This window comes from Dasypus novemcinctus, chromosome 10 (genome assembly GCF_030445035.2).
Source record: "Dasypus novemcinctus isolate mDasNov1 chromosome 10, mDasNov1.1.hap2, whole genome shotgun sequence".
Taxonomy (NCBI): domain Eukaryota; kingdom Metazoa; phylum Chordata; class Mammalia; order Cingulata; family Dasypodidae; genus Dasypus; species Dasypus novemcinctus.
The window spans coordinates 116,403,387-116,428,421 of record NC_080682.1 but is presented as its reverse complement, the minus strand read 5'-3'; the positions used below and the strand labels follow the sequence as shown (position 1 = coordinate 116,428,421).

General features: G+C 43.5%; 1 protein-coding gene across 3 annotated transcripts in view; it reads left to right on the top strand.

The window, feature by feature from the left end:
* The window catches only part of PRCP (prolylcarboxypeptidase), a 78,939-nt gene extending 67,310 nt beyond the window's left edge, over positions 1–11,629 (top strand). For all 3 annotated transcript variants that reach the window (XM_058306063.1, XM_058306062.2, XM_058306061.1), the window contains exon 9: positions 10,894–11,629. In XM_058306063.1, the coding sequence (XP_058162046.1) occupies positions 10,894–11,122 (229 nt within the window). In that variant the 3' untranslated portion in view covers positions 11,123–11,629. The remainder of the gene's footprint in view (positions 1–10,893) is intronic.
* The last annotated feature ends 13,406 nt before the right edge of the window (positions 11,630–25,035 follow it).

Genomic DNA, 25,035 nt, shown 5'->3' with positions numbered 1-25,035 from the left:
AATATGCAAAGCAGGAGTTCCTACAGTGAGCTCCACTGGCTCCACTGGCTCCACTGTACTTTATATAAATTACCTCACAGCAACCCTGTGAAGTTCATGTTTTTTACTGAAGAGGAAACTGGAGGTCTCTGTGTTGAGTAACTTCCCAGAGCTTATCTAGCTTTGTTTTAGTTACTGAGTGATAAGGCCCAATTTCACCCTCGGCCTGTCTGACTGACATTGACAGTGCTTAAGAAGCAAAATATTTGGCATTGGTTCATTTTAGAATTAATCGAGTAGATTCTATGTGTATTTAATGGTGACTGCAAAATTTCCATGTTTTGGCTTGGATAATAGGTTGTCAGCTATAAAGATAGCAGCCAGTTGATCAAAAACTTTCCCCAAGTCTATATGGAAATAGCAGAGAGATACCCGTACATACTTCTTAACCCAGAGCTATTATTCAAATTGTAAATTGTCATTCTTTTACAAGCTCTTTTAAACAAAAGTCAAACTTAGCCCTTGGGACACAGCCAATAGCTTTCAGGAGTGAGGTGCTCTGATTTGACTGGAGGATCAACCTCTGGGTCTAGGCTGGTGACGCTGGGCCCTCTTGCACAAGAACCCCTCTTATTGGTCTCTTATTGAGCCTCTCTCATTGCGCTTTCTAACCCAGTAGGGCATCTGCCCCTAAATAAAAGATAAGGCACGTTAATAGGGAACTTAGAGATTCTTTTTGTTTAATTTCCCTAAAGTATGTTCCTTGACCTCAGTAGGATTCTTCACGAGTATACTCTTCAACTCAGCCTTCTAAAGTGACAGGTGGTGAGCAAAGGAATCTATTTGTTTTAGGCAATTGTGCCAAATTAAGATATTTGAAGTCTGGAAAACTTGAAAGCACTGAGAGAACTGAGAAAGGCTTAAGTACAAGCCTTTGGGTTTCTAAGCTCATGTTTGTTCCCTCAGAGGAGGAAGTACTTTGTCAATTTTTTATTTTTCTTTAGGAGCTTATCTCCATGTAGTATTTATGCAGATTTCTCTAGCATTCTGACACTTTTTAAGTTCAGTCCTTCCTTGCTTTGACTCTATGAAGCTACAGTTCCCGTTGAATTAAGTAGTCTTTATATCCTTGTATGAAGGCTGAATATACGAATTGTGGTCAAATACATTGTCATTTTTTGTTGGATCTAACCATTACAGATGAGTATTTTATTATCCATATGCCCTTTGTGGTTTTCCTCAGTCTGTCAAAATAATATTCTTCATCATCATCATCATCATCATCATCATCATCATCATCACTGGAGGAGGGGGCAGATTCTGTGGGAAAAGTTTGCATACTAGAGCTAAAGCCAGTTGGTAGACACTGACTTTTTAAGCACAGTGTAAGAAAGGACTTTGTAATAGGGATATGCAAAGGTGAAATGAGCTGTCTTTAAAGCAGTTACTTAACCTCTTGGCTTTTTCAACTTTATCTCCTGTAAAATGAGACTAATATTAATGCTCACCCCATAGGGTTATTGTGATACTTAAAAGAACTAACCCAGTAAAGCACATAGCCCAAATTTGGTACACCTCTATGCTTAATAAATGTTTGCCAAATAAATAAGTGGAAGTACACTCCCCCTTATGATTGGTGTTCCAAGCACAGGGAACTGTATAGATGGCCTAAATGCCTTTTCTCTCTTCCCCTTTCTCTCCTAACCTGCTCATCTTTTTTATCCCCAGGCCTTCCTCAGGACTCCCTCCCCATTCCCTCCAGGGAGGTTTGGCTCCCTGAGCCCCGGTGTATACCCTCGTGGAAATTATCTGAGTGGGTTTCTCTTTTCCCCCATGAGATTGTGAACTTCTCAATGGCAGGCACTTTGTCTTAATCATCTCTGTGCCCTTAGCACCTGCTACAGTGATGGCACATGTGTGTGTAGATAAGGACGTGGGACGGGAAGGAAATACAAAGCTCAGAGGGCTTCAGAGGCTTGTGAAAGTTTAAAAGTAGGCCAGTGTGAAGATATTGTTTCATCTTTCCGCAGTGGCAAATCTACTTTTTAAAAGAAATATTTTTCTACAAACTGCTAGATGTGAAAAATCCAATGTGAAAAATATGTATCTGTAAGTTAATTTGAAACTTCTAAATTCACCTGCTTTTCTGAAGAAAGCCTATTCCCAAAGTACAGGAGCAGCCCCTGTGTCTCTATTTTGCACACTTGGGGCCACCAGCTATAAATGTGACTGGTTGACGAGTAAGGAAACATGCAAGGAATTGTGTGGAAGACACCTTCATATTCAGGCTTCTCCCATCACCCCACACAAACCCCAGCATGACTGCATTTTTGATTGGGAAATTCAGTCTATAGTGGTTGGACTGGATTTGTCAGGTAAGAGCATGGACTTTGAGTCAGGTGGGTCTAGCTGCCCTTCTCCTGGGGTTTCTAGGTTCTTGGATAGGTCAGAATTTAAGTGAGGAGTTTATTGAGAAACCAGAAAAAAGGGAAAGTGCACACGGGAGAGACCTGCTCAAGGCAAGGGGGAGGCATGCCCTGGGGCTGGGACCTTCCTCCTTGCCTTCCTGTGTTAAGGAGGGATCTCAACTCTTGGCTGTCCTGGTTCGTTGCTTTTCTGCTTTCGTTGTGGTTTATACTTTGGACCACTCAGGTGGTGCCCATTAGCTTTGGGAGAACCAGTCGGGAAGCCTGTCTGGAGTTATCTGGGGCTTCTTTTGGGCCTGGGAGTTTCAAGGCCAGGGTCTTGGGGAGGGAGCTGTAAAGGTCACAGCTTTGTCATTCAACGGCTGCCTCCCCTCAGGGGATTTCCAGTGGGGTCTTGTGACCCTGTTCTTTGTGGGGTCTCAGCTGTGATGGTTATGGCTTTGTTCTGACCAGCTGCCTCCCCTTGTTCCCTCTACTAACCCCTCTCACTTCTTCACTGAATTAGCTGTGTAGTTTTGGGCAAATTGCTAACTTACGTAAATTGGAAATAATTATGACTACCTACCCTAGGGTTATTTCAAGGAGCAAAAATATTATCATGAAAGTAAGCACCCTTAGGGCAGGGGTTTTGCCTGCTTTGTTTCCTGCTGAATCCCCTGTGGCCAAAAAGTGTCTGGCACATAATAAGTGCTCAGTAAACATTTGTTGAGTGAACGACAGTAGCTATTAATAGTTCCCTTTCAGCAAATGATTTTTTAAAAATTCCACAGTGGTTTTGTTGGAAGGATTCACTTGTCCCCCAGTCCAAAGAAATCATCTTACCAATGGTCTTTCTCTGTTCTTTAAATATAAATCCAAAGGGGAGTCCTTGAGGAGTTGGTTGGTTTAACATCGTTCCTTAGGTGAATTAATTGTTGCCAGAGATTATGTGAGACTAGTTCTTAGGAATTTTATCCAGGCACCTAGAGTCTCTGGAGAAAGCAAGTGTTTTTTTGTAGATTTGCCAATCATTGGTTTAGCTTTCACATGTCCAGGACCAAGAAATTCAAGTCCATGTGCATCTTAGGTCTCTCAGCAACTCCAAACGCTGTTGCTAAGCCACTAGGCTGATTCAGATGACCTTTTAAATCACATGCAGTTTGCTTATTATGTGGCTGTTGGGATGGCTTTTTTGTTTTGCAAATAATGAAGAGTTTCCTATCTGGGTTGGGCCTTTCAAATCAGAATAACGATAAAGGCTATTTGTTCACTTAAGAGAATCCAAGCCCCTGGGTAGTTTACTTTTAAAACCCGCTCCTCCTTTGCATGGGAGTTTTCTTTTTTGTTTTTAACAAAACCAAAAAACTACTTTTATGGAATAAATTTTTTTTTCAGTGATGTTAAGTTGTAATTGAATTTTTGTGTTTTGTTTTCCTAAAAAAAGTGTGGTGAAAATGAAACAGGGAAGTTAATATTGTACTTCAAACGTACATATACCTAATGAATCTAAATGTTTATTTTCTCATGTTATTTGAACATTGACCTAGTAATTTTTCATTGCGTTAGTTTTTTGACTAAATTTTTTTCAAGAAGTGCTCTCACATTCATTTTCATGATTCACTTACCTCCTAATACTTTTCATACGTACAGAATATGATAATAATTAGAATACTACATGTTAGTGCAATATTTTATAGTTTATAACTTATTTCCACATATATTATTTAACTTGGGTCCCACAATATTTCTGTGAAGGAGGTGCCTTATCTTTTCTTAAAAATATATTTTTTTCTTTGTAATACATAAAGAAATTGAGATTTGTAGAGGTCAAAATCATGCAGCTAGCGAGGGTGTAAAACTTATATTACTGACCTAGTTTTATTGTTCTTTTCACTATTGTATGCAGCTGAAAGTCAGTCTCTATATGTTTGTATTAATCATGTATATCAAATCTGCTTTCCCATGTAAAAAGAATAGAAGTGATTTACAACATGTCCATGGCTTACATATATCTGTAGTTATAGCTCTCTTTGTAGAGCACATATTAAAAGGCCACAGTTAGACACTTATATCCTTTGTCCATTCGTTCAGTATGTATTTGTTCAGCTCCCTGTGCCAGGCTTGGTTCCAGGTGCTGAAGATATAGCAATAAACAAAACAGAAAAAATCCCTGCCCTCATGGAGTTTTCATTCTAGCGTGAGAGGTAATAAACAAGACAGCATGTATCAGCACATTAGAAATAGATCATGGCAGCAGTAGCACCTGCTTCCCATGTACAAGGTCCCGGATTCAATCCCCGGAACCTCCTAAAAATAAATAAGTAAAATAAAAATAAGTGCTAGGAATTAAAAATAAACCAGGGAAGGGGCTATGAAATATCAAGGGAAGGGGGAAGGTTTGAAATTTTAGATTAGGGTGAGCAGGGAAGACCTCATTGAGGGGTGACTTTTGAAAATAATCTAAGGGAAGTAAAGGAGCTAGCTGTGAGGTTAGTGGGTAAGAGCACTTCAGACTGAGGAGTAAGCACTTCAGGGCCTGGAGGGGTAGATGTCCCTGACATTTTATCCTCTTGGCTACAGTAAGAAGGCCATTGTGGCTGGAGTAGAGAGAGAGAGGTGGAGATGAAATCAGATCATGTAGGTCATGTTGGTAGGTGTATGTCCTAGTAAGGACTTTGACTTTTACTCTGAATGAGATGGGAAAGTTTTGGGGAGTTTTAAGCAGAGGACTAAGAAGTTGGTATGTCTTGATATACTGCAGAGGGACAAGAGTAAAATAAGAAAGACTGGTTACAAGCCTATTGCAGAAATTCCAGCTGGAAATAATGGTGACTTGGACCAGAGTAGTGACAGTGGAAGTGGTGAGAAGTGGTCAGATTATGAATATATTTGAAACTATAATTGACAGGGTTTGCTGGTAGATTGGGTATGAAATAAGGAGATGGTTAAAGGACGACCCCTAACTTATTCGTTTGGCCTGAGCAATGAAAGTAGAACTGCCATTAATAGAGAGATAAGGACGACTTTGGGAGGGGCTAGTTAGGGCTGGGCAAGTATTGGGCTCAGTTTTGGGCCTCATACATGTGAGATGCCTAATTAGATTTCCATGTAAAAATGTCAAATAGTTGAATTTTTATTCTGAAGTTTAAAGGAGATGGTCTGGCTAGAGATATAAACTTTGATCGTTCTTAACATGTAGATTGCACTTATAACTACAACTTTTTATGATTATGCAAATTATGAGAATAATTTAAAATACCTGATGTGACCTTGAAGATTTTTTACTTTGGGCTTTGTAACAATATTGGCAGAATGGAATGTCATTAAATAAATGTCAGAATGTATGTAAAAGTACTTTTTTAAGCCATTTCAAGTGGCATGTATATAAAGATGTGCCTAAGAGATAGCATGTAAGGGAAAGTGATCCTATGCCTGCCATGGGCCAGGTGCTTAAATGCAGGTATTTCAGTCCTTCTTTTATTCAGAGTCACCTGCACCTCTGTGAGGTTAGATAGTTGAAAGGTGGAATTGAGCATGGAACCCTGAAGTGTCTGATTCCAAAGCTTGTGCTCTTCTTACTCTGTACCACACATCAAGAGGATATGTGTGTTGTCTCTAGCAGCAGTCATGTGTCCATGAAATGCCATGTGGAGTAAGACTGAGTATTGGACTAGAATTAGAGGACCTGAGTTTGAATCTTGGATTTGCCATTTCTAGGTGAATGATTTGGGCAAACCTTTTAACTTCTCTGAGCGTTCGTTTTCTCGTCTATAAAAGGATTATAATTAAACCTACCTAATAGGATTGTTATAACCATCAAATGTAAAAACTCTTTGTAAACTCTAAACCAGTCTGTTCATGGGTTGAATTAATAATATTAGGGAACGATTCCATTTACAATAGTATTAAAAAGAATAAAACAGGAATAAATTTAACAAAAAAGTACAAGGTATGTACACTGAAAACTACAAAACATTGTTGAAAGAAATTTTAAAAGATCTGAAAATGGAAAAACATCCCATGTTCATGTATTGGAAGACTTAATATAGTTAAGATGGCAATATTCCTCAAATTGATCTACAGATTCAATGCAATCCCTATCAAAATCTCAACTGACTTTTTTTTTTCCCCAAAAATGAATCCTCTGATCTTAAAATTCATATGGAAATGCAAGGAACCCAGAATAGCCAAAACCGTCTTGAAAATGGCAAATGTTATAATTTTGCGGGACTCACACTTCCCGATTTTAAACATATTACAGAGCTACAGTAGTTGACATAGTGTGGTACTGACATTAGGGTAGACATATAAATCAATGGAATAAAATTGAGAGTCTAAAAATAAACCCTTAGATTTATGGCTAATTGATTTTCAACAAGGATGCCAAGATAATTCAATGGGGGAAAAATTGGACAAACACAAAAGAATGAAGTTGGAACCCTGCCTCATAATATCAAAATTGATCATAGAGCTAAATGTAAGAACTAAAACTATAAAACTTTTAGAAGAAAACATGAATAAATCTTCATGATCCTAGGTTACACAATGGTTTCATAGATATGACACAAAAAGCACAAAAAACAAGGAAAAAAAAGATAAATTGGAGTACATCAAAATTAAAACTTTTGTGCTATAGATAATAACATCAAGACATTAAAAAGATATCTTACAGAATGGGAGAAAATATTGCAAGTCCAGTATTTGATAAAGGACTTCTATTCAGAATATATAATGAACTCTTAAAATTTAATAATTGAGACTTCAGGGAAGATGGTGGACGAGAAAGACACGGGACTCTATTCTCCTCCAGAAAAATACTTAGAGGATAGGCTGAAACAGCCTAGAAAAAGACCTTCTAGGGTTTAGGACATCAGGCAAAGGCTGGACACTGCCCAGAGGAGAGAGGGACAAAAGAGGGAAATCAGGACGACAGAACTGTGAGCTGAAACCAGCGGCTGTTGCTGCCAGCACCATCCCCCACACAAGTTAATGTTAATGGGACAAAACAGTCTCTTCAACAAATGGTGCTAGGAGAACTGGCTATCTACAGCCAAAAGAATGAAAGAGGACCCATATCTCACTCCCTATACAAGAATCAACTCAAAATGGATCAAAGACCTAAATATAAAAGCCAGGACCATAAAACTACTAGATGAAAATGTAGGGAAACATCTTCAAGACCCCGTGGTAGATGGTAGTTTCTTGGACCTTATACCCAAAGCAGGTGCAACAAAAGAAAAAAACAGATAAATGGGACCTGCTCAAAATTAAACACTTTTGCACCTCACAGGACTTTGTCAAAAGGGTGAGAAGGCAGCCATTTCAATGGGAGAAAATATCTGGAAATCACATATCCAATAAGGGTTTAATATCTAGGATATAGGGAAGCAGATATGACTTAATGGATAGAACTTCTGCCTACTACATAGGAGGTCCAGGGTTTGATACCCGGGGCCTCATGGCCCACATGGAGTGCTGCCGGACTCAAGGAGTGTCGCCCAGCACAGGGGTGCCCCCCTACTAGGAGTGCAGCCCTGTGCAGTGCAGGAGAGCAGACCACCCAGGAGTGGTGCCACCCACAGAGAGCTGATGGCAGCAAGATGATGCAACAAAAAAGAGAGACAGAGAGAAGAGACAATACCAGACACAGGGAACTAGGGAGCTGAGGTGGAGCAAGAGAATGAGCACCTGTCTCCCACTCTGGAAGGACCCAGATGGGTTCCCTGAGCCGCCTAATGAGAATGCAACAGACACAAAAGAACATACAGTGAATGGACATAGAAGCAGACAACGGAAGGCGGGGGCGGGGAGAAATAAGGGAAAAAAAAATCTGACAAGGGCTGTCCAAAAAAAGAAATCCAGGATACATAGAGATGTTACAACTCAACAATAAAAAGACAAACAACCCAATTAAAAAATAACAAAAGACTTGAATAGACATTTGTCCAAAGAAGAAATACAAATGGCAAAAAAGCACATGAAAAAATGTTCAACATCACTAATGATTAGGGAAATGCAAACCAAAACTACAATGAGATATCATTCCACACCTATCAGAATGGCCACTATTAAAAAACAGAACAAGTGTTGGAGAGGATGTAGAGAGATAGGAACACTTATTCACTGTTGGTGGGAATGAAGAATGGTACAGCCACTGTGGAAGACTGTTTGGCAGTTGCTAAAGAAGTTGAATATAGAGTTGAAGTCGTAAAGCATATAACAACATGGCTAAACCTAAAGGACATTATGTTGAGCGAAGCAAGCCAGACACAAAAGGACAAATACCATATGATTGCATTACTATGAACCAAATATATTGTGTAACATATTGTATGATTTAAAAAAAATTTTATATGTAAAAAAATTTCAATAATAAAAAGATAACCCAATTAAAAAATAGGTAAAGCATTTGAATAGACATGTCTCCAAAGAAGACATAGAAATGGCCAATAAGCTCACAAAAAAGATGTTCAACATCATTAGTCACTAGTGAAATGCAAATCAAAACTACAATGAGCCACCACGCCACAGCCACTAGAATGGTTATAATCAAGAAGGCAGATAAAGAACACACAGCGAATGGACACAGAGAGCAGACAGTTGGGGGGGGGAGATATAAAAATAAAATCTTTAAAAAAAAAAAGGCAGATAATATAAGTGCTGGTGAAGCTGTGGTGAAATTGGAATCCTCATGTATTGCTAGTGGGAATGTAAAATGGTGCAGCTGCTTTGGAAGATGGTCTGGCAGTTCATCAAAAGGTTAAGTTATCATATGCCTAGCAGCAGTTCCACTCCTAGATCTATACCCAAGAGAAAAGAAAACATAAATCTACACCAAAATTTGTGGGTGAATGTTTATAGAAGCATTATTCATAAAAGTCTTCTGTGTCTGTTGTATTCTCATTGTATAGTCATGCAATGGAATATTATTCAGCCATAAGAACGCATGAAGTATTTGTATATATGTTCACAACATGGATGAACTTTGAAAACATTAAGCTAAGTGACAGAAGTCAATCACATGTAACAACATATTATATAATTCCATTTATATGAAAGGTCCAGAATAGACAAATCTGTAGAGACAAAAAGTAGATAAGTGGTTGCCTGGAACCGAGGGATGAAGGGGTGTGGGGGAATAGAAAGCAATTACTAATGAGTATGGGGTTTCTTTTTGAGATGATAAAAATATTTTAAAATTCTTTGGAATAATGGTTGCACAACTCTGAATATACTTAAAACCATTGAATTGTATATTTTAATGGTAAATTTTCTGGTAGGAATTATATCTAAATAAAGCTATTAAAAATATTAGGGATGCATTCTGTGGTTGGTTGTATTGGTTTTTGCTCAGCTACACTAAGCTGACTCTTCCTGATTATATTATTCTGAAATGTGTTGTGTGAACCAGCCAAGACTATTAAAATCTAGAAACATTTCCTTAACTTTAAAGCTGATGTAAAAGAAAGATCTTTTGGTAGTGCCCAACTTTTAAAATTTCAAATCCAGGCCACCCTTTTTTCAATTCTACATCCCTATTTCCCAAAGTACTATACTGAAAGGGAAGTATTGTGCCAAAAAATTTTATTTTATTTTATTTTATTTTTTTTTTAAGATTTTATTTATTTATTATTTAATTTCCCCCCCTCCCCTGGTTGTCTGTTCTTGGTGTCTATTTGCTGCGTCTTGTTTCTTTGTCCGCTTCTGTTGTCGTCAGCGGCACGGGAAGTGTGGGCGGCGCCATTTCTGGGCAGGCTGCTCTTTCTTTTCACGCTGGGCGGCTTTCCTCACGGGCGCACTCCTTGCGCGTGGGGCTCCCCCACGCGGGGGACACCCTTGCGTGGTACGGCACTCCTTGCGCGCATCAGCACTGCGCATGGCCAGCTCCACACGGGTCAAGGAGGCCCGGGGTTTGAACCGCGGACCTCCCATATGGTAGACGGACGCCCTAACCACTGGGCCAAAGTCCGTTTCCCCCAAAAAATTTTAAAAGCAGTTTTTTTTGTTTTTTGTTTTTAATTTTTAAAAGGCTGAGAGAGAATTAGCATTTTTAACTGTAGGTTGGGACCTAGGAAGGGATTTCCTTTGTGCCTGTCACTTAGGCTTATCACATACTTCCACGTGCACCATCTGGTTTAATCCTTCAAACAACTTTATGAGGTAAACCTTATTATCACTATTTTATAGACAGGAAAACTGAGTCAGGTAAATTAGCTACGATTACATAACTTTTAAGTGATGGAGCCAGGATTGGAATTCAGACCTCTAAGTCCCAATACAATCTAGGTAGCATCGATTCCCAAGCAGTCTTTGAAGCAGCACTTCCTGCAGTTGTTCTCTGGTTTTATCTTTTTGCACATGGATGAGGAAACACTAAAACTCCAGCATGAAGCGTGTCCCATATGGCATGCTTATAATTTTAGGTGCTATGCATTTAACAGTTTTCTCTTATCTGAGTGTAAATATGAGAAACTAACAACACCTTTGTTTTTCTTTTCCTTACTTGCAGCAATGGTGAACTAGATCCCTGGTCAGGAGGTGGAGTCACCGAGGACATCTCCGACACTTTGATTGCTATCAAAATCCCAGAGGGTGCTCATCATTTAGATCTGCGAGCCAACAATCCCTTAGATCCCCAAAGCGTGCTGTTAGCTCGCTCCTTGGAAGTTAAACACATGAAGCAGTGGATCAGAGAGTTCCATGCCAGTCCAAAAACAGCAGTACTGGGCTACTTTTGATCATTTCCAGTTTCTTCTTTTATGTTTGTCCCTCACACATTCCCATTCACGTTGGTTTTCCATATGTACTTATATTCCCTCTTTTATTATTAGGTATAAAGGGGGGTGGCTGAGATAGAAGAGAGGGTGAGGGTGGTGAGAACGGCCTTCCCACAAGGTTGATTCCCGGGTTCAAGCCCTCTTTGCCTCACTCCGGGAAGAAGCGCTCACACACCACCAGCCGCCCTCCTAACTGAAGCAGAGTTCCCAGCACCGTTCATAAGAGGCGGAGGCATTTCCTTTGTCCCTGCAAACAGGGATTTCTCCTTGACTTTGAAGTTGAGGTCTCTTTGGCCCATTTGTCATTCCCCACCCCTACCCCCCAAAAAGGAAACGAGAAGCTCGACAAAATGATGTAATTGCAGGTGGTAGGAAGCATGTCGGCGCCAATCCAGGAAACGGGCACCGTTTCTTTTGTACTTGATTTATTGACTGCACTGTGCTGTGAATAAAGAAGGCTGGACCTTATACCTGTGTCTTGCTTCTTAAACCTCCCCCAGCTGTTGGGAATGTTCTGTACACTGAGCTTGACTGTTTTTGGAAAGTCCCTTAATTTTCTCTCTTCCACTTGGCAGCTTTGCTTTGTTCTGGGATATTTGCCACTTTGGTGCTGCCAATGAGAAATCTGGCCTTTTCCTGCTCTACTTCTCATTGTTTCTAAGGTCAGTTTTGTGGTACTTTGGTGAAATTCTGCCAGTTTAGGAAAATGACTGTTTTGCCTTTTGCTTTACATCTGAGCAAGCTTTTACATTCAGTGGTCCCTGCTGACGCTTCAGTAAGAAGCCTGTAAAATTTAAATGGACGGATCAGCTATTCAGAAGTTAGAATGTATGAATGTTCAGCACTTCCAATGATTTTTTTTTTTTTTTTTTGCTGGTCGCTGCTGCTATCGGTAAAGCCAGAAGTATCAGAACACTAAGAGGCAGGTGCACAAGAACTTTTCTGTATGGCTTCCAAAAAGACAAGCTGACTAATTCATGCAGGCAGCATATTTGACGTTAATAAATGGCTGAGCCGTTCCTATTTCCAAGGGGCTGACTTCTTTCAAGCAGTTCTTACATGGAAACCTTTCTTCAGAAGCGCTTTTCTAGGATAACAAATAGGGTTGGAGCAAAACCTTTCAGGGTCACACAGAGACCCACAGTTTCTTTTTTATTTTCTCTCAGTGATTTTTTCCCCTCCCTTCCTTGGGAACATCTGCTTTTTCATAACTGCATTTTGAGTGCGATCATTTTTAAACAATTATTTTTTAAAAGTGCGGAAACAGTTCGTTTTTGAGTGGGAGGCTGAACTTTATCCTTTACATTTCCTGAGACCAGGGAGATACAGGAAAACCTTTGTCTTGCTGACAGGCCTTCAGGTCTCATTGTAATGAGTTGTGCATCAAAGCATCTGGTTACTATTTTCATTCTAACTCAGTGAACAGTAGTGGGAATTTAAGAGTCCAAACGGTACAGTTTTATTTTTATTTACTAAGACGTTATATAATGCAGGATTGATCAGCTTAGTAGAGGATATTCTTACTATTTATTTTAGGATATTTTCCTTGAAACCACTTTACTTATTTAAAATCTTGAAAATGCTTTGCCATTTTATCTATTATTGTTTGTTTCCATGAGTTGCATTTTTGTGAGGAAAAAAAGCCAAAAAATGACTATTTCTCTGTAAGCATCATTTGGTGCCTACGTACAAGTACTTCTATGTATGTTTCATGACAGACAGCAGCCCTAACTAAAGTTAGCTTAATTGCGATACATTAATTTTAGATAGAAAAAGAACTGGAACATGGAATAAGCCTTATTATTTAAAGCATCTTTCTAATTGGTAGATGATGCTTTTGACAGGGAAAGAGGCACAGCAAGTTGGGGTTTTTGTTCTTTGCACCAAAGCCTTGCCCTGGCTTTATTAAGGGCCTGCGCCACCGAGTCTATATAAACACACAAGAAGTCCCATAAGTGTAATAACAATTTTTCAAACACTCAGAATGGAAAACGGGGGCCACGGAGGAAGGGCCCTGGCCAGGGCCCGGGAGCTCTGCAGGGGCAGCAGGCCCAGCGGCAGGGGCGCTACGACGAGGTCTGCTGGGGACAGCGAGGGCGCTGCGGAAGCCTGTGAGCCAGGGCGCCGCACCACCCCGGGGGCGCGCCCGCACCTGGCCCGCAGGCCAGACGTGAAGGGTCCTGGATTCGGCCAGTCCTCCGCGGCCCGCGGGCCCTGGGGCGTCAGCGCTCTCCACGTCCCGGCGCCGAGCGCATCAGGCTCTGCCAGGCAGCCGTGGGGGGTGGGGGCTGCCGGGATCCGCTCCTCCGCAGCGCCTGGAGGTCGCCCCTGATGGTGGCCTGCCCTTGGCGCCCCACTGGGCCCTCGTTCGTGCTGCCCGCGGCCCGAGGGCTGCTCCCAAAATAGACGTGGGGTCGGGGCGCGGCCGCCTGGGCGCCTGCTGGGTCCACGTGCGCCTGTCGGGGCCCTCCCTGCGCCACCGCCTCCGGGAAGCCCGCCGGCTGCCTCGGGGCCGCTGGCTCTGGGCAGTTGGCACTGGTTAGCTCTTGGGCTCAGCTCCGGGCAAGGGTGCCGCCCCGGGCGTGACCTTGGGGTGTTTTTTTTACTTTCTGGTTTATTTTGTTGTTTTAACTGCATGGAGTCAACAGGTATAACTAAAATTTAGGGATCTTCCTTGGGAGATTATCCAGAAGAGCCATCGTCTGGGATAACAACGTGTGAAGGTTTCCAGTCCAACCCCATCGTTGTGCAGGTGATGGGATTGTGGCCCAGAAAGAAGCAACTTGTCTAAGGCCTCACAGCTCACGTCCGGGAGAATCAGGACTTGAATCTGGATCTTTCCAGCAAGATTTCCTTTTTCATTGTACTTTAATCCTTATTTAGATTCAACCTCACCAAACCAGCTCAAGTAAGCAAAGGAGAGAATTCATTAAAAGCATGCAGGCATAACTCCGGGACTCAACTAAGATATCAGGAGCGATTGGAAATGGCATCTGGAGAGTCATGAAAGTCGAGACTGCTACTTTCTACTTTTCTCGTTTTCAACAGAAGTCACCACTAGATTTGGTCTTCAGATATTTAGAGTTTGGCTACCAGAATTTAAGGGGCCCTTCAAACTTCCCTAAAGGGCTTGTTAAACACCGAATGCGGGGCCCCACCCAGGGCTGCTGGTATGTCTTGTGGTGGCGCCTGAAAAGCTGATTTCTAACAAGTTCCCAGGTGAGGCCGGGGGGTCGAACCACTCATTTAATGAATTACGGTTTTGAATCCTTCGGACGGGGCATGCTCTTCAGGTCCCCTCGCTCCTTTCGTACTGCCCGGCTGCTGGAGGCTTCTCTCCTGGGGACTGAGTCTTCCCTCCCTGCAGACCAGCCTCCTCTTCATTCCTGGCACTGGGCCATTAGCAGCCCTGAGGCTGCCCTGCCTCACTAGTGCACCACTGTCAGATGGCTCGGGAGCGACAGGGTCATAAAGACACGGCACAGAGGTGCACTTCTTAGGGTGGAGAGGGAGCCGTTCAGGAAACTCAAAACATCCATCAACAGTATTTCTTGGAACACAGGTGTCCAACAAAGTACCAGTAACTTACACAGCGAAAACTTCGTGATTGAGTTAATTTGGGAAGTGATGAGTTAAACAAAGTTAAATAGTTGTTATATCTGTAAATATGAATTATGACTTTCCAAAATGGTAATTGAGAATGTAGTTTTAACTACTTAGAGCATCTCCTGGGTATATGGCCTTGTTCTAGAACCTGGAGAATGCAGTGGTGAACAGGCAGACACAGGGCCTGTTGTAAAAAGTTTACACTCTCCTGAGAGAAAGAAATGAAAAGGTATACAATGAATTGATGCAATTACAATAAGTATTATGAAGGGAGAGGGGGGTATTAGAGCATTTGGCAGGAGAATCTGAACTGTCTGGGGAGCCAGCCTGGAGCTAATGCTTTTTGAAGTGGGACATTTTAGCTGTGATTCAAACGACGACTGAGAGCTGTACTAGGAAGAGGAGTGGAGAGAACTGCATGTGCAAAAGCCCCGAGTGCAGCATATTCAAGAAACAGAAAGAAGGCCACTGTGATGGAATAGCAGACAACCATAAAGAAAATCTCAAAAAATGAGTCTGGAGAGTTCATTCAAATAGACCATGATGAATCATTATAAGGAATGGGAAACCATTGCAGGTTCTTAACTAGAAGAGTTACATTAAACAGATCTTCATTTAAAAGGATCACTCTGGGCACATGATGTGGGAGACCCATGTTGCAGTTATCCAGGTAGGAGAAGAGGGCAGGGATCAAAGATGATGATTTCTGACTTATGCACTGGATAGATGATGGTGTCATACACTGAAGCAGGAGCACTAGAGTGTGATCAGGTTTGGCCAAGAGATTATGAGTTCAGTTCACTTCCGTCATGTTGAATTTTATGCACCTTTGAAATGAAGTGGAGCTAGCTGTGAAGCAGGCTATGGGGTGTAAAGATCTGGAACCTGGCCTGGGCTTGAGCGCTATTAGGGATCTAGTAATGAGCATCGAGCGTGGAGCCTGGAAGCCAGGTCTCAGAAGATCCCGTGTATATTCATATCGAATGGATACAGCTCAGCGTGGACCTTCTGTAGTCAGGCGCTTTGTCACCTCCCTGGTTGCTCATATGGCCTCCTACCATGGCTTGCCTGGGCCTTGGAAAGGGAGTGTCCTAGTGCTCACTCCCCCCAGAACTTGTACTTCCCGATTTAGTCACCAAGGCACTACATGTTATGTGTCCCTGGTTCTCTGTGCCAGGCCATCAGCCTGCGTCTCTTTGTCAAAGGGTTGAATGTAACTCTGCCATGACATTAGGTGGGGACACAACACTGACCAAAAACAGTCCTTCAAACGGATGGATTTCTTTGGAGCCACTCTGCAAGGCCACAGGTCAAGGCAAGTGCTGGTTCCAATAGATTTTGCTACTTTAATCATGGGCATGGGAGGAGAGAAGCATACAGTGTAGTGCTGGCAAGCAGTCTTGGATCACTTAGCTACCCCCTCCTCCTGCATTTAACATGACAAGAAACTCTTGTAGGAGTGTGACTGGTACTTGCCCAAGGTTATACAGGTGACATGTTTAACCATTTATTTTTATCCCACCTGTCCCACCTGAAAGGATTTCAGGTGACTTATACTGAACACAGTGCTAAGTGGGACAAAAGGGATTTAAAAGGGATAGAGATGGATCTAGGGGGAAGTGGACTTGGCCCAATGGATAGGGCATCTGCCTACCACATGGGAGGCCCATGGTTCAAACCCCAGGCCTCCTTGACCCGTGTGGAGCTGGCCCACGCGCAGTGCTGATGGCACAAGGAGTGCCCTGCCACACAGGGGTGTCCCCCACGTGTAAGGAGTGCACCCCATAAGGAGAGCCACCCAGCGCAAAAGAAAGTGCAGCCTGCCAGGGAATGGCACTGCACACACAGAGAGCTGACACAACAAGATGACGCAACAAAAAGAAACAGATTCTGGGTGCCGCTGATCAGGATAGAAGCAGTCACAGAAGAACATGCAGCGAATGGACACAGAGAGCAGACAACTGGGGGGGGGGGGGGGAGAAATAAATAAAAAATCTTTTAAAAAAATAAAATGGATCTAGGAATGCAAACCATAAAGCAGCATTTATCAAATAGGTTCCTTAGAATGCTAGTAAGGCCAAATGTTAAAAGGTGTTACATATAAAAGAAGTCACTTCATCATAGAATCTCAGACCTTAAATATAATATACATTGTGAGTCACTAGGAATGCAACATTTTCCAAACATAGTTGATCTTGGAACTCCTTTTTTTTCATGGACCATTTGAAGAACTAGTGCTCTGTCATTCACCCATTGGTAAATGCTGCTGTGGAAGTTTATATGTTCTATGAAGATGGGGACCTAGAGAATTTGACTTGCTAGCAGCCATCTGTAAAGAGGAGAACATGCTTGGTTAAACAGTTCACACTGCATAAAATAAAAACAGACCATTCAATCTGGAGAAGGCCAGGCAGGAGCTTCCTAGAAGAGCCTCACAAAGGGAAAATGTGTAAGGTAATGAATGAGACCTTCAACTTCTCTACATATATCACTTAGTTTCATTATATTCATCCTTACATGAACCTTTGGTATAGATAAAAGTCATCACACCAAAGTATAAAAACAATATATAATAGGCCAATAAAATATACTAAGGGTAAATAGTTCTTTGCTGATCTGACTTACTCTAGAAATAGATTTTCCAGTTTCTGGAGGAATATTTCTGCCAAAATTTTGCCACATAGATTTTTTGGACAGTTTAAAATGTCTTAATAGATAGCTGAGCAAGGGGAAAGAATGCTTTCATAACACAAATTAGGTGGTTAAAAAAATGCTCAGACACCTGAATATACCTTCACCCTACCTGGCTCACAGCTGAACTGTGGGACGACTGAGGCTCACCCAGCCGTGTGGAGACAGAGCAAGACGAGGAGCCAGATATTCCTTCCACCACAGAGAGGATGGCATCTGTTCCTCTGGCTTTGGGTAAGTGGTTTTAACTGGTATGTGTGTGTGTGTAGTTTCTGAAATGTGTAAGTACCTAGCCAAGGAAAGGTGCAGAGAAAACTATCAATAATTTCAAGGTACTATACTCTAAATGAAACTTTTTGCTTAGGTGACATGTAAAGTGCTCTGATATTGTGGGTATACAGTAAATACCCCCACCCCGAATACAGTGGAAAAAGCCAGATGATTTGGTAAATGACTTCTGTCTCTCAACATCAGGTCTTGCTTGCAGGTGACAGAAGACATTTCCTATGATGTCAGTTCATTTCGTCAGTCTACCTGCTCTTAGAATGAAAGGTACAGTATAGACCAGTGAAATGGTCATCTGAGTCATTCTTTTTTTTTTTTAAAGATTTATTTTATTTTAGTTGAGAGAACTAAACTCCCCTAGTTGTTTGTTCTCTGTGTCCATTTGCTGCGTGTTCTTCTTTGTCCGCTTCTGCTGTTGTCAGCGGCACCGGCAATCTGTGTTTCTTTTTGTTGCATCATCTTGTGTCAGCTTTCCGTGTGTGTGGCGCCATTCCTGGGCAGGCTGCACTTTCTTTCGCGCTGGGCGGCTCTCCTTACGGGGCGCACTCCTTGCGCGTGGGGCTCCCCTACGTGGGGGACACCCCTGCGTGGCATGGCACTCCTTGCGCGCATCAGCACTGCGCATGGGCCAACTACACCCGGGTCCAGGAGGCCCGGGGTTTGAACCATGGACCTCCCATGTGCTAGGCAGACGTCCTATCCACTGGGCCAAGTCTGCTTCCCGTATTCATTCTTTAAGGAACTCATAGAGTTCTATCATCTCTCGCTCTCTCTTTTTTAGGAGGTACTGGGGAATGAACCAGGACCTCATACATGGGAAGCTGACACTCAACCATGTGAGCTACATCTGCTCCCTTTTCTTTTGTCTCCTTTCCTGATGCCACAAAACCCTCACCCTTAGGAAATTACTCTTTATGCCTAAACTAGTGGTTCTCGATTAGCAATGTGTTAGGAATGTTTTCAGCTGTCCCAACTGAAGGGGCGATGCTACTGGCACCTAGTGGGACCAAGGAGAGTGCTAAACATCCTACAGTGCAAAGGAACAGTCCCCCGCTGTGCAGACCAGCATTATCTGGTCTAAATGTCTACACTGGGAAATCTTAGTCTGACCTAAATCTTCTCCATCATAATTTAGGGCTCTTCCCTCAAGTTTTACCCTGGAAAGAAGATGAAAAACCGGTGGTTAATTCAATTCATTTGATAGCCTTACACTTTGCCCTATAAATAGCACAGTAGCACAATATTTAGTGTTGGAAACTTTCTCTAAAATTTGAACTTTATTTTAGGGACTGATTCTTAAGTTACACATTGAATTTCTCTTCCCTGGGCGAAATCACCCCAAATCTTTGGCTCATTTGTTCATTAAAACATTAATTGGACGCCAGCTCTGGTCAGTCAGAATGCTGGATATAAGAATTCAAAGGCAAAGCCCAGTTGCTCTCAAGGAGCTCAAGGTTAGCAGAGGAAAGACCGTCACAAAACCAGATGATTAAGTACTTTGGGCTGAGTATTGTGTGCAGAGTGCTGTGGGAACATTAAAGCGGAAGTGATGAATTTGTCCCAAAGGTTTATGGAGACTTTACAGGAGAAGTAACAGTCGTTCCGTTATTTGAGGGATGGGTATTTACAGGGAGGATGCGACCAAGGGAAAAGGCTTAAAAGACTAATCATTTAAAAAAAAGTATTAAGCCCCGACAACGTGTGAGGGATTAGTCATCAATCACAGGACCCCAAACAAAACAGACTGACCTCCTAACGTTATGAAAGTTATAAAAGGAGAGCCACAGGCAGCCTCCCCTCTAATGCTGGTATCATATTTGATTAAACTGCCTGCCTTTCCTTATTTGCGCCTCTCAATAACGCCGGGCAGGTGGCAAAGCAGATATTCTCTCCCTTTTAGAGAGGAGGACCTGGAGGCCAGCAGAACTGCAGTGGCTCCCTCCATCCCAGCCCGTGGCTGCTGACCTCGCCAAGTGCCAAATTTCTCTCCCAAAGCCGCTGCGTTTTCTACTCTTCCTTGGATCCAAATGCAATTTCCTACGGCAGAGAGGCAGGCGTCCCTCTTTCCAACCTGCTCCTTACTGCTGTCTTCAGCTCTTTTTTCTTTCTGCCCACCCCAGCGTCGACGTTTTCCTGCCTTCCCAGTTCCTGCTACGAAGGGACCGCGAGGGAAGGTAGAACTGACAGTTGCTGTCCTGCAGCTGATCATTTGTGAAACCATGTCTACCACAATTTCCCCAATTTTTTGAGGAATAGGGAAAACTGAGATGTGGAACAGAAAATCCCTTTTGTTTGCCTTGCTATTTCATAATGTATGCAATATCTCTGGGTGGTTTAAGCGGTTTAGGTCCTTCCTATAAAAGGGATCTTTTAATGACAAAACTAATGTGATTATCTGAGGGAGTGTGAGAGGCGTATTCAAGGCTTAAAGAAAATCTTTTCGAATAGCTGAATGTATCTGCTTAATCCTTTCTCTAATGTGGCTGAACAATGCTCTGAGAGGCCATTGGTCCCTGCTTTCTTCTGGCAAATGCCTCGTCTTCAGAGATAGGGACCGTTTGCAGCTTCTGATACTCTAATGCTTCACCTTCTCAGCTGCACAAAAGCACAGGAAAAGCCTGGAGGACCCCAAAGGCCTGACAGACAGCAAGTGTCTCCTCTGAACGCTGAAGGCAAAGGGTATGGCACCGGGCGTGCTTTCTCCCCAGCACCCAAGGACGGGAGCTCGGCTGGCGTAGGCTCGGAGGGTGTTCCCAAGCCGGCCTTCCCCGGGTGTCGGTGACAGAGGACTTGTGGACTATAAAATCCTACCCCTCAGTTTTGAGGAGTGGGCTTAGCTAATCTTTCTTTTGTTTGCTTTTGGGGGTCAAGGGAAGCAGAAGGGGGGGAGAAGAGGGATAAGGATATGAATCCTGCAACTTGTTCTGGGACTTTGGGCCCAAACGGAATCCCTCCGAGCCTCTGTTCTCTCATGCATGAACTAGAGTTACTCATACCTGCCCCATGAGTTCACTGTGAGAGTCAGAGGGAAAATGTGACGGCGAATGTGTCAGCCAATCTAGAACATTTTCACATAAAGGGCTGTACACTCGAATTTGTACTGTACTTTATTTTCAGTATCATTTTAAATTCTTGGTCTTTTAAGAATGCCCTACTTTGGGTCTCTAGCTGTATAATTTAATTGAATCAACAAAACATTTGTTGTCTACTTACTGTATGCTGGGCATTACGCACAGTTCACAGACGCAGACATGAATAAGTCTCTGGTCTTTGAAGGTAAAAATCTGTCTAGGAGGCAAAAATGTAAAATGCAGTTTGAAAAGTGCATATGAGAAGTGATTAATCCTAACAAGGGGTCCTTAGTAAAAATAATAATAGTTAAACCTTATGTAGTGCTTACTACTCGACAGGGTCTGAGCCAGGCTTTCACGTGCATTATTTCTTCATTCAATCCCCACAACCTGATGTGACTGCAATTACTATATACCCATTTCACAGATGAGGAAGCTGAGGCCCAGCCACGTCAATTAAGTAACTGTTCCACAGTATCACAGCTGGCAAGTGGTGGACCAAATTAGAGTTCAGGGTCTGTCTGATTTTTCAGTCTAAATTCTTACCCATCTTGCTGCGCTACATCCCAAGCCAAGGAAGACTTCCCAGAATGATGATCACATCTGGGGTTCGAAAGAGAATTGGACGTTTTGCAGGTGTCGAGAGGATGAAGGGCACTCCAGGCAGAGAAAACAGAAAAGCACTTTGTGCAGAGAGAAACCAGAAGCACTTTACAGCTGGCAGTGGGGGTAGGGCAGATTATGATCTCCCACACTGCATCTCTGGGAAAATAAAGTGGGTAAATTATTTATTTTAATTGCTTATCTTGTTTATACCCCATTTGTCCAAAAGGGTTTTGCAGCAAGGTGGGAACTGTTGCCACCTTTCTGTTACGAGATTATAAAATACACTTCCGATAGTAGAATCAGATAATCTTCAGGATGGAGGCCACCTGAAAGATCACAGACTTCATTCCATGCGAGAGGAAATCAAGGCTGAAAGCAGGAAGATGATTAAAGACTTACCCAGGCCAGCTAACGGGGAGGTGAGGATGGTCAACCACCACACCAGGGAACGAGAGAGTCTACAGCTGCAAGCAGGAGAATCGCATCCATCAGCCATGTGGGATCTAAGTGCCCTCTTGATTTAGAGGTGGAGTGGACATCACCATCCCAGGGTCCTCAGGATGGAGGAATAAAATATGGATTAGAGTGGACTTGCTGTATTCTACTACAGAATTATTGTGACTCTAGCAATGGAAGAAACTGTGGCATTGATGTGGAGACAGTGGCCATGGGAGTTGCTGAGGACAGGGAGAGGGAATAAGAGGTGTGGTGTGAGGGCATTTTCAGGACTTGGAGTTGTCCTGAATGATATTGCAGGGACAGGTGCAGGACATTGCATATCCTGCCATAACCCACTGAATGGACTGGGAGAGAGTGTAAACTACAATGTCAACTATAATCCAGGCTGTGCAGCAGTGCTCCAAAATGTATTCACCAAATGCAATGATATACCACACTATGAAAGTTGGTGATGTGGGAGGAGTGAGGGGTGGGGGGAGGTATATGGGAACCGCTTATACTTTTTAATGTAACATTTTGTGTGATCCATGCATCTTTTTAAAAAAAAGATAATAAAAGGTAAAAAAAAAACCCACAAGACAAATAATCTACTGAAAATAAAATAAAATAATCGAGTAATGTGTTTTTTAATTTTAAAAGAAAGCAGTTTAATTAGCTGGGTTGGTAATATTTGTGTTTTCTAGCAGAGTCGCTGAGTTAAAGTGAACATTAAATGAGAGTAACAGGAGTGTCTTCAGATGCATCTATAAAAACTGGTGAGTTGAAAAAAGGAGAAATGCAGTTGATAATTCCGGGGAATGAGGGCGAAGCCCTCCACTGAAGCTGCAGGTTCCCCAGTGGGAACTCGTGTGGCAGCTCTTTTGGAGAGCAGTGTTGGGATGTCTTGGCTGAGCTGGAGTTAGGAATCAGGTTTACCTGGAAGGGAGAGTTAGGGAGTATCTTCCTACCTCTGTTTCTTCATCTTCATGGGAGGCTGGTACAGACGCAGCTGGTCTTGTTCTCACTGAGTTCCCAATCTAAAAGACAAGACAGGCAAGAGAACTAGTAACATCGAATTGGCATCAGTCATAAGATGAGGAATTGGATGCTAGAATAGGGTTGAATGATCCAGCTGTGTTCTCAACGGGTTAGGGAAAGAAGCTGGGAACTGAAAGATGAGGAAGAGTGTGCAGAAGGGGAGGGCAAAGAGGGTTCTGGGATAATGAAACAGTTTGTGCAAATGCCCCGAGGAAAGAGACCACGGCACATTTGAGAAAATTCTTTTGAATGTGCTATCCCCTTTTGGACTGTAACGTGTGAGGCAGAAGCAGCATGAAATGTTTCTCTGACCTCCCCCAATCTGTGAGGTTAGAGAGCTGGGCTTCCGTGTCAAGGCAGTTTACTAGAAGGTATCACAGCCCTGACCAAAAGATGGAAATCCACTGGGGAGTTAGCGACACGCTGGGCACCTTTGGCTGCACAGAGCCCAGCCTCCAACGCTGCCTCTTCCCATGTCCCTACAGCCGCCCCACTGACCTGAGAACGGGTCTCCCCAAAGGGGCTACTGCTCACCTCGAAGATGGGAAACAAAGAGGCACGGCATCTATGCTCTACGTGAAACCAGTGTAAGCGAGACAAATAAATGCCAGTCCAGCAGGAGGGGAGAGCAATAAAGGGAGCTGGCCTGAGTGATGGTGGTAACCGCTGAATTCCCGGGTCACGGAGTAATTTACCGACTGGTCCTCGGCCACCGGGTAATCATCCAGCCGCCCGGCTCTGGGGCGAAGCCTCCTGCTGCTCGTGTTATTAATCCCAGCAGCAGCCAGCGGGCGTTGGTGGGAGCAGAGGAGAGCACACGGAGCCCCCAGGCTGCCGAGCAAACGCGAGGCACCTGCCAGGGCGCTCTGTGCCGGACCCCGCCGGGAAAAGCAGCCGGCGCCAGCGCCCAGCTCTGAGCCCAGCTGCTTCGTGGTCCCGGGGAGAGCGTCCCCAGGGAAGGCCGGAGGCTTGGGCAAAGAAAGCAGCCACCCGGGTGCTGGGGTTGGACCAGATTGTGCCAAAGACCCTCTGCCCCGCTTCCCTTGCAGTTGGTTGGGAAGTCATTTTGACACCCCTCCCCCTCGAATAATTGAAATTAATACCCATGGAGCGATGTCAAACCCTCCTCTTTGACACGGCGTGGGAATTAGACTCCATGGCACTCTGCTGGGGTCAGGGAAAGGGATGATATCTGTTCCAGGGTTTCATCGTTTGGGAGCTTGCCCTCCGGCCACCGCGTGGGGATTTCAGAGGGCTTTTGGGGTGGGGCTCTCCTGCCCCATAAGCCTCTTTAACATGTGATAACCCGTGTCAAGTGCCCAGGGCATGGCAGGCGTCTTCAGTAGCTAGGAGTGCACTTCCCTCTTCCTCTAACAGGAGCTGGTGAATGGGCTCTGGTCCTTCACCTTTTTTCCCTGTAGGACGGTGGTTCTCAATCAGGTAAAGTTTTGCTCCCCATGTGACACTGGAAATGTCTGGAGAAATTTTTGGTTGTCCAAATTTGGGGAGGGTGTGGGTAAAGGCCGGGGATGTTGCTGAATATCCTACAAGGACAGGACGGTACCCTGTCAATAGCGTCGATGTTGTGAAACCCTGCTGCAGGAGGTGCTACACTGTAGGCAGGGCAATCCTTTAAAAACAGATCTTAAGTCGTTTCCTTGCTCACGAAGCCCCCAGTGGTGTAGTTTTCATAAATGCCTTCTTCACTATTCACTCCCTGTGTACAGAGCACCTGCCCTCTGGCAGGCACTGGGTTGGGGTATGAGAACGCAGAAGTACATCTGGCACGGACCCTGCCCTCGAAGAGACGATGACGACCCCGGCTCCCTGCCATCTTCTGGGTCAAGTCCAATCAACGGAGGGTAGAGAGTGCACGTAGGGGGATGGAAAACGAGGACTTGGTTTTAGGGCATCAAGAGTGCGTCTGTTTGTGGGACACCCAGGCCGACTGGGCAGAAGGGACGAAAAAGAATGTTCTAAATGAGTAAAACAACTTCCACCCTGAGGGGAAAGAGAACGGGTGTGCTTCTCATTTCATTAAATAGAACTCCCAGCTTCTCAAGTTTCCAAGCCGGGAGCCCAGGCTTCCTTCTTGACCCCTTCGCTCTTCTACAGAACTATATTCAACAGGTCTCATTG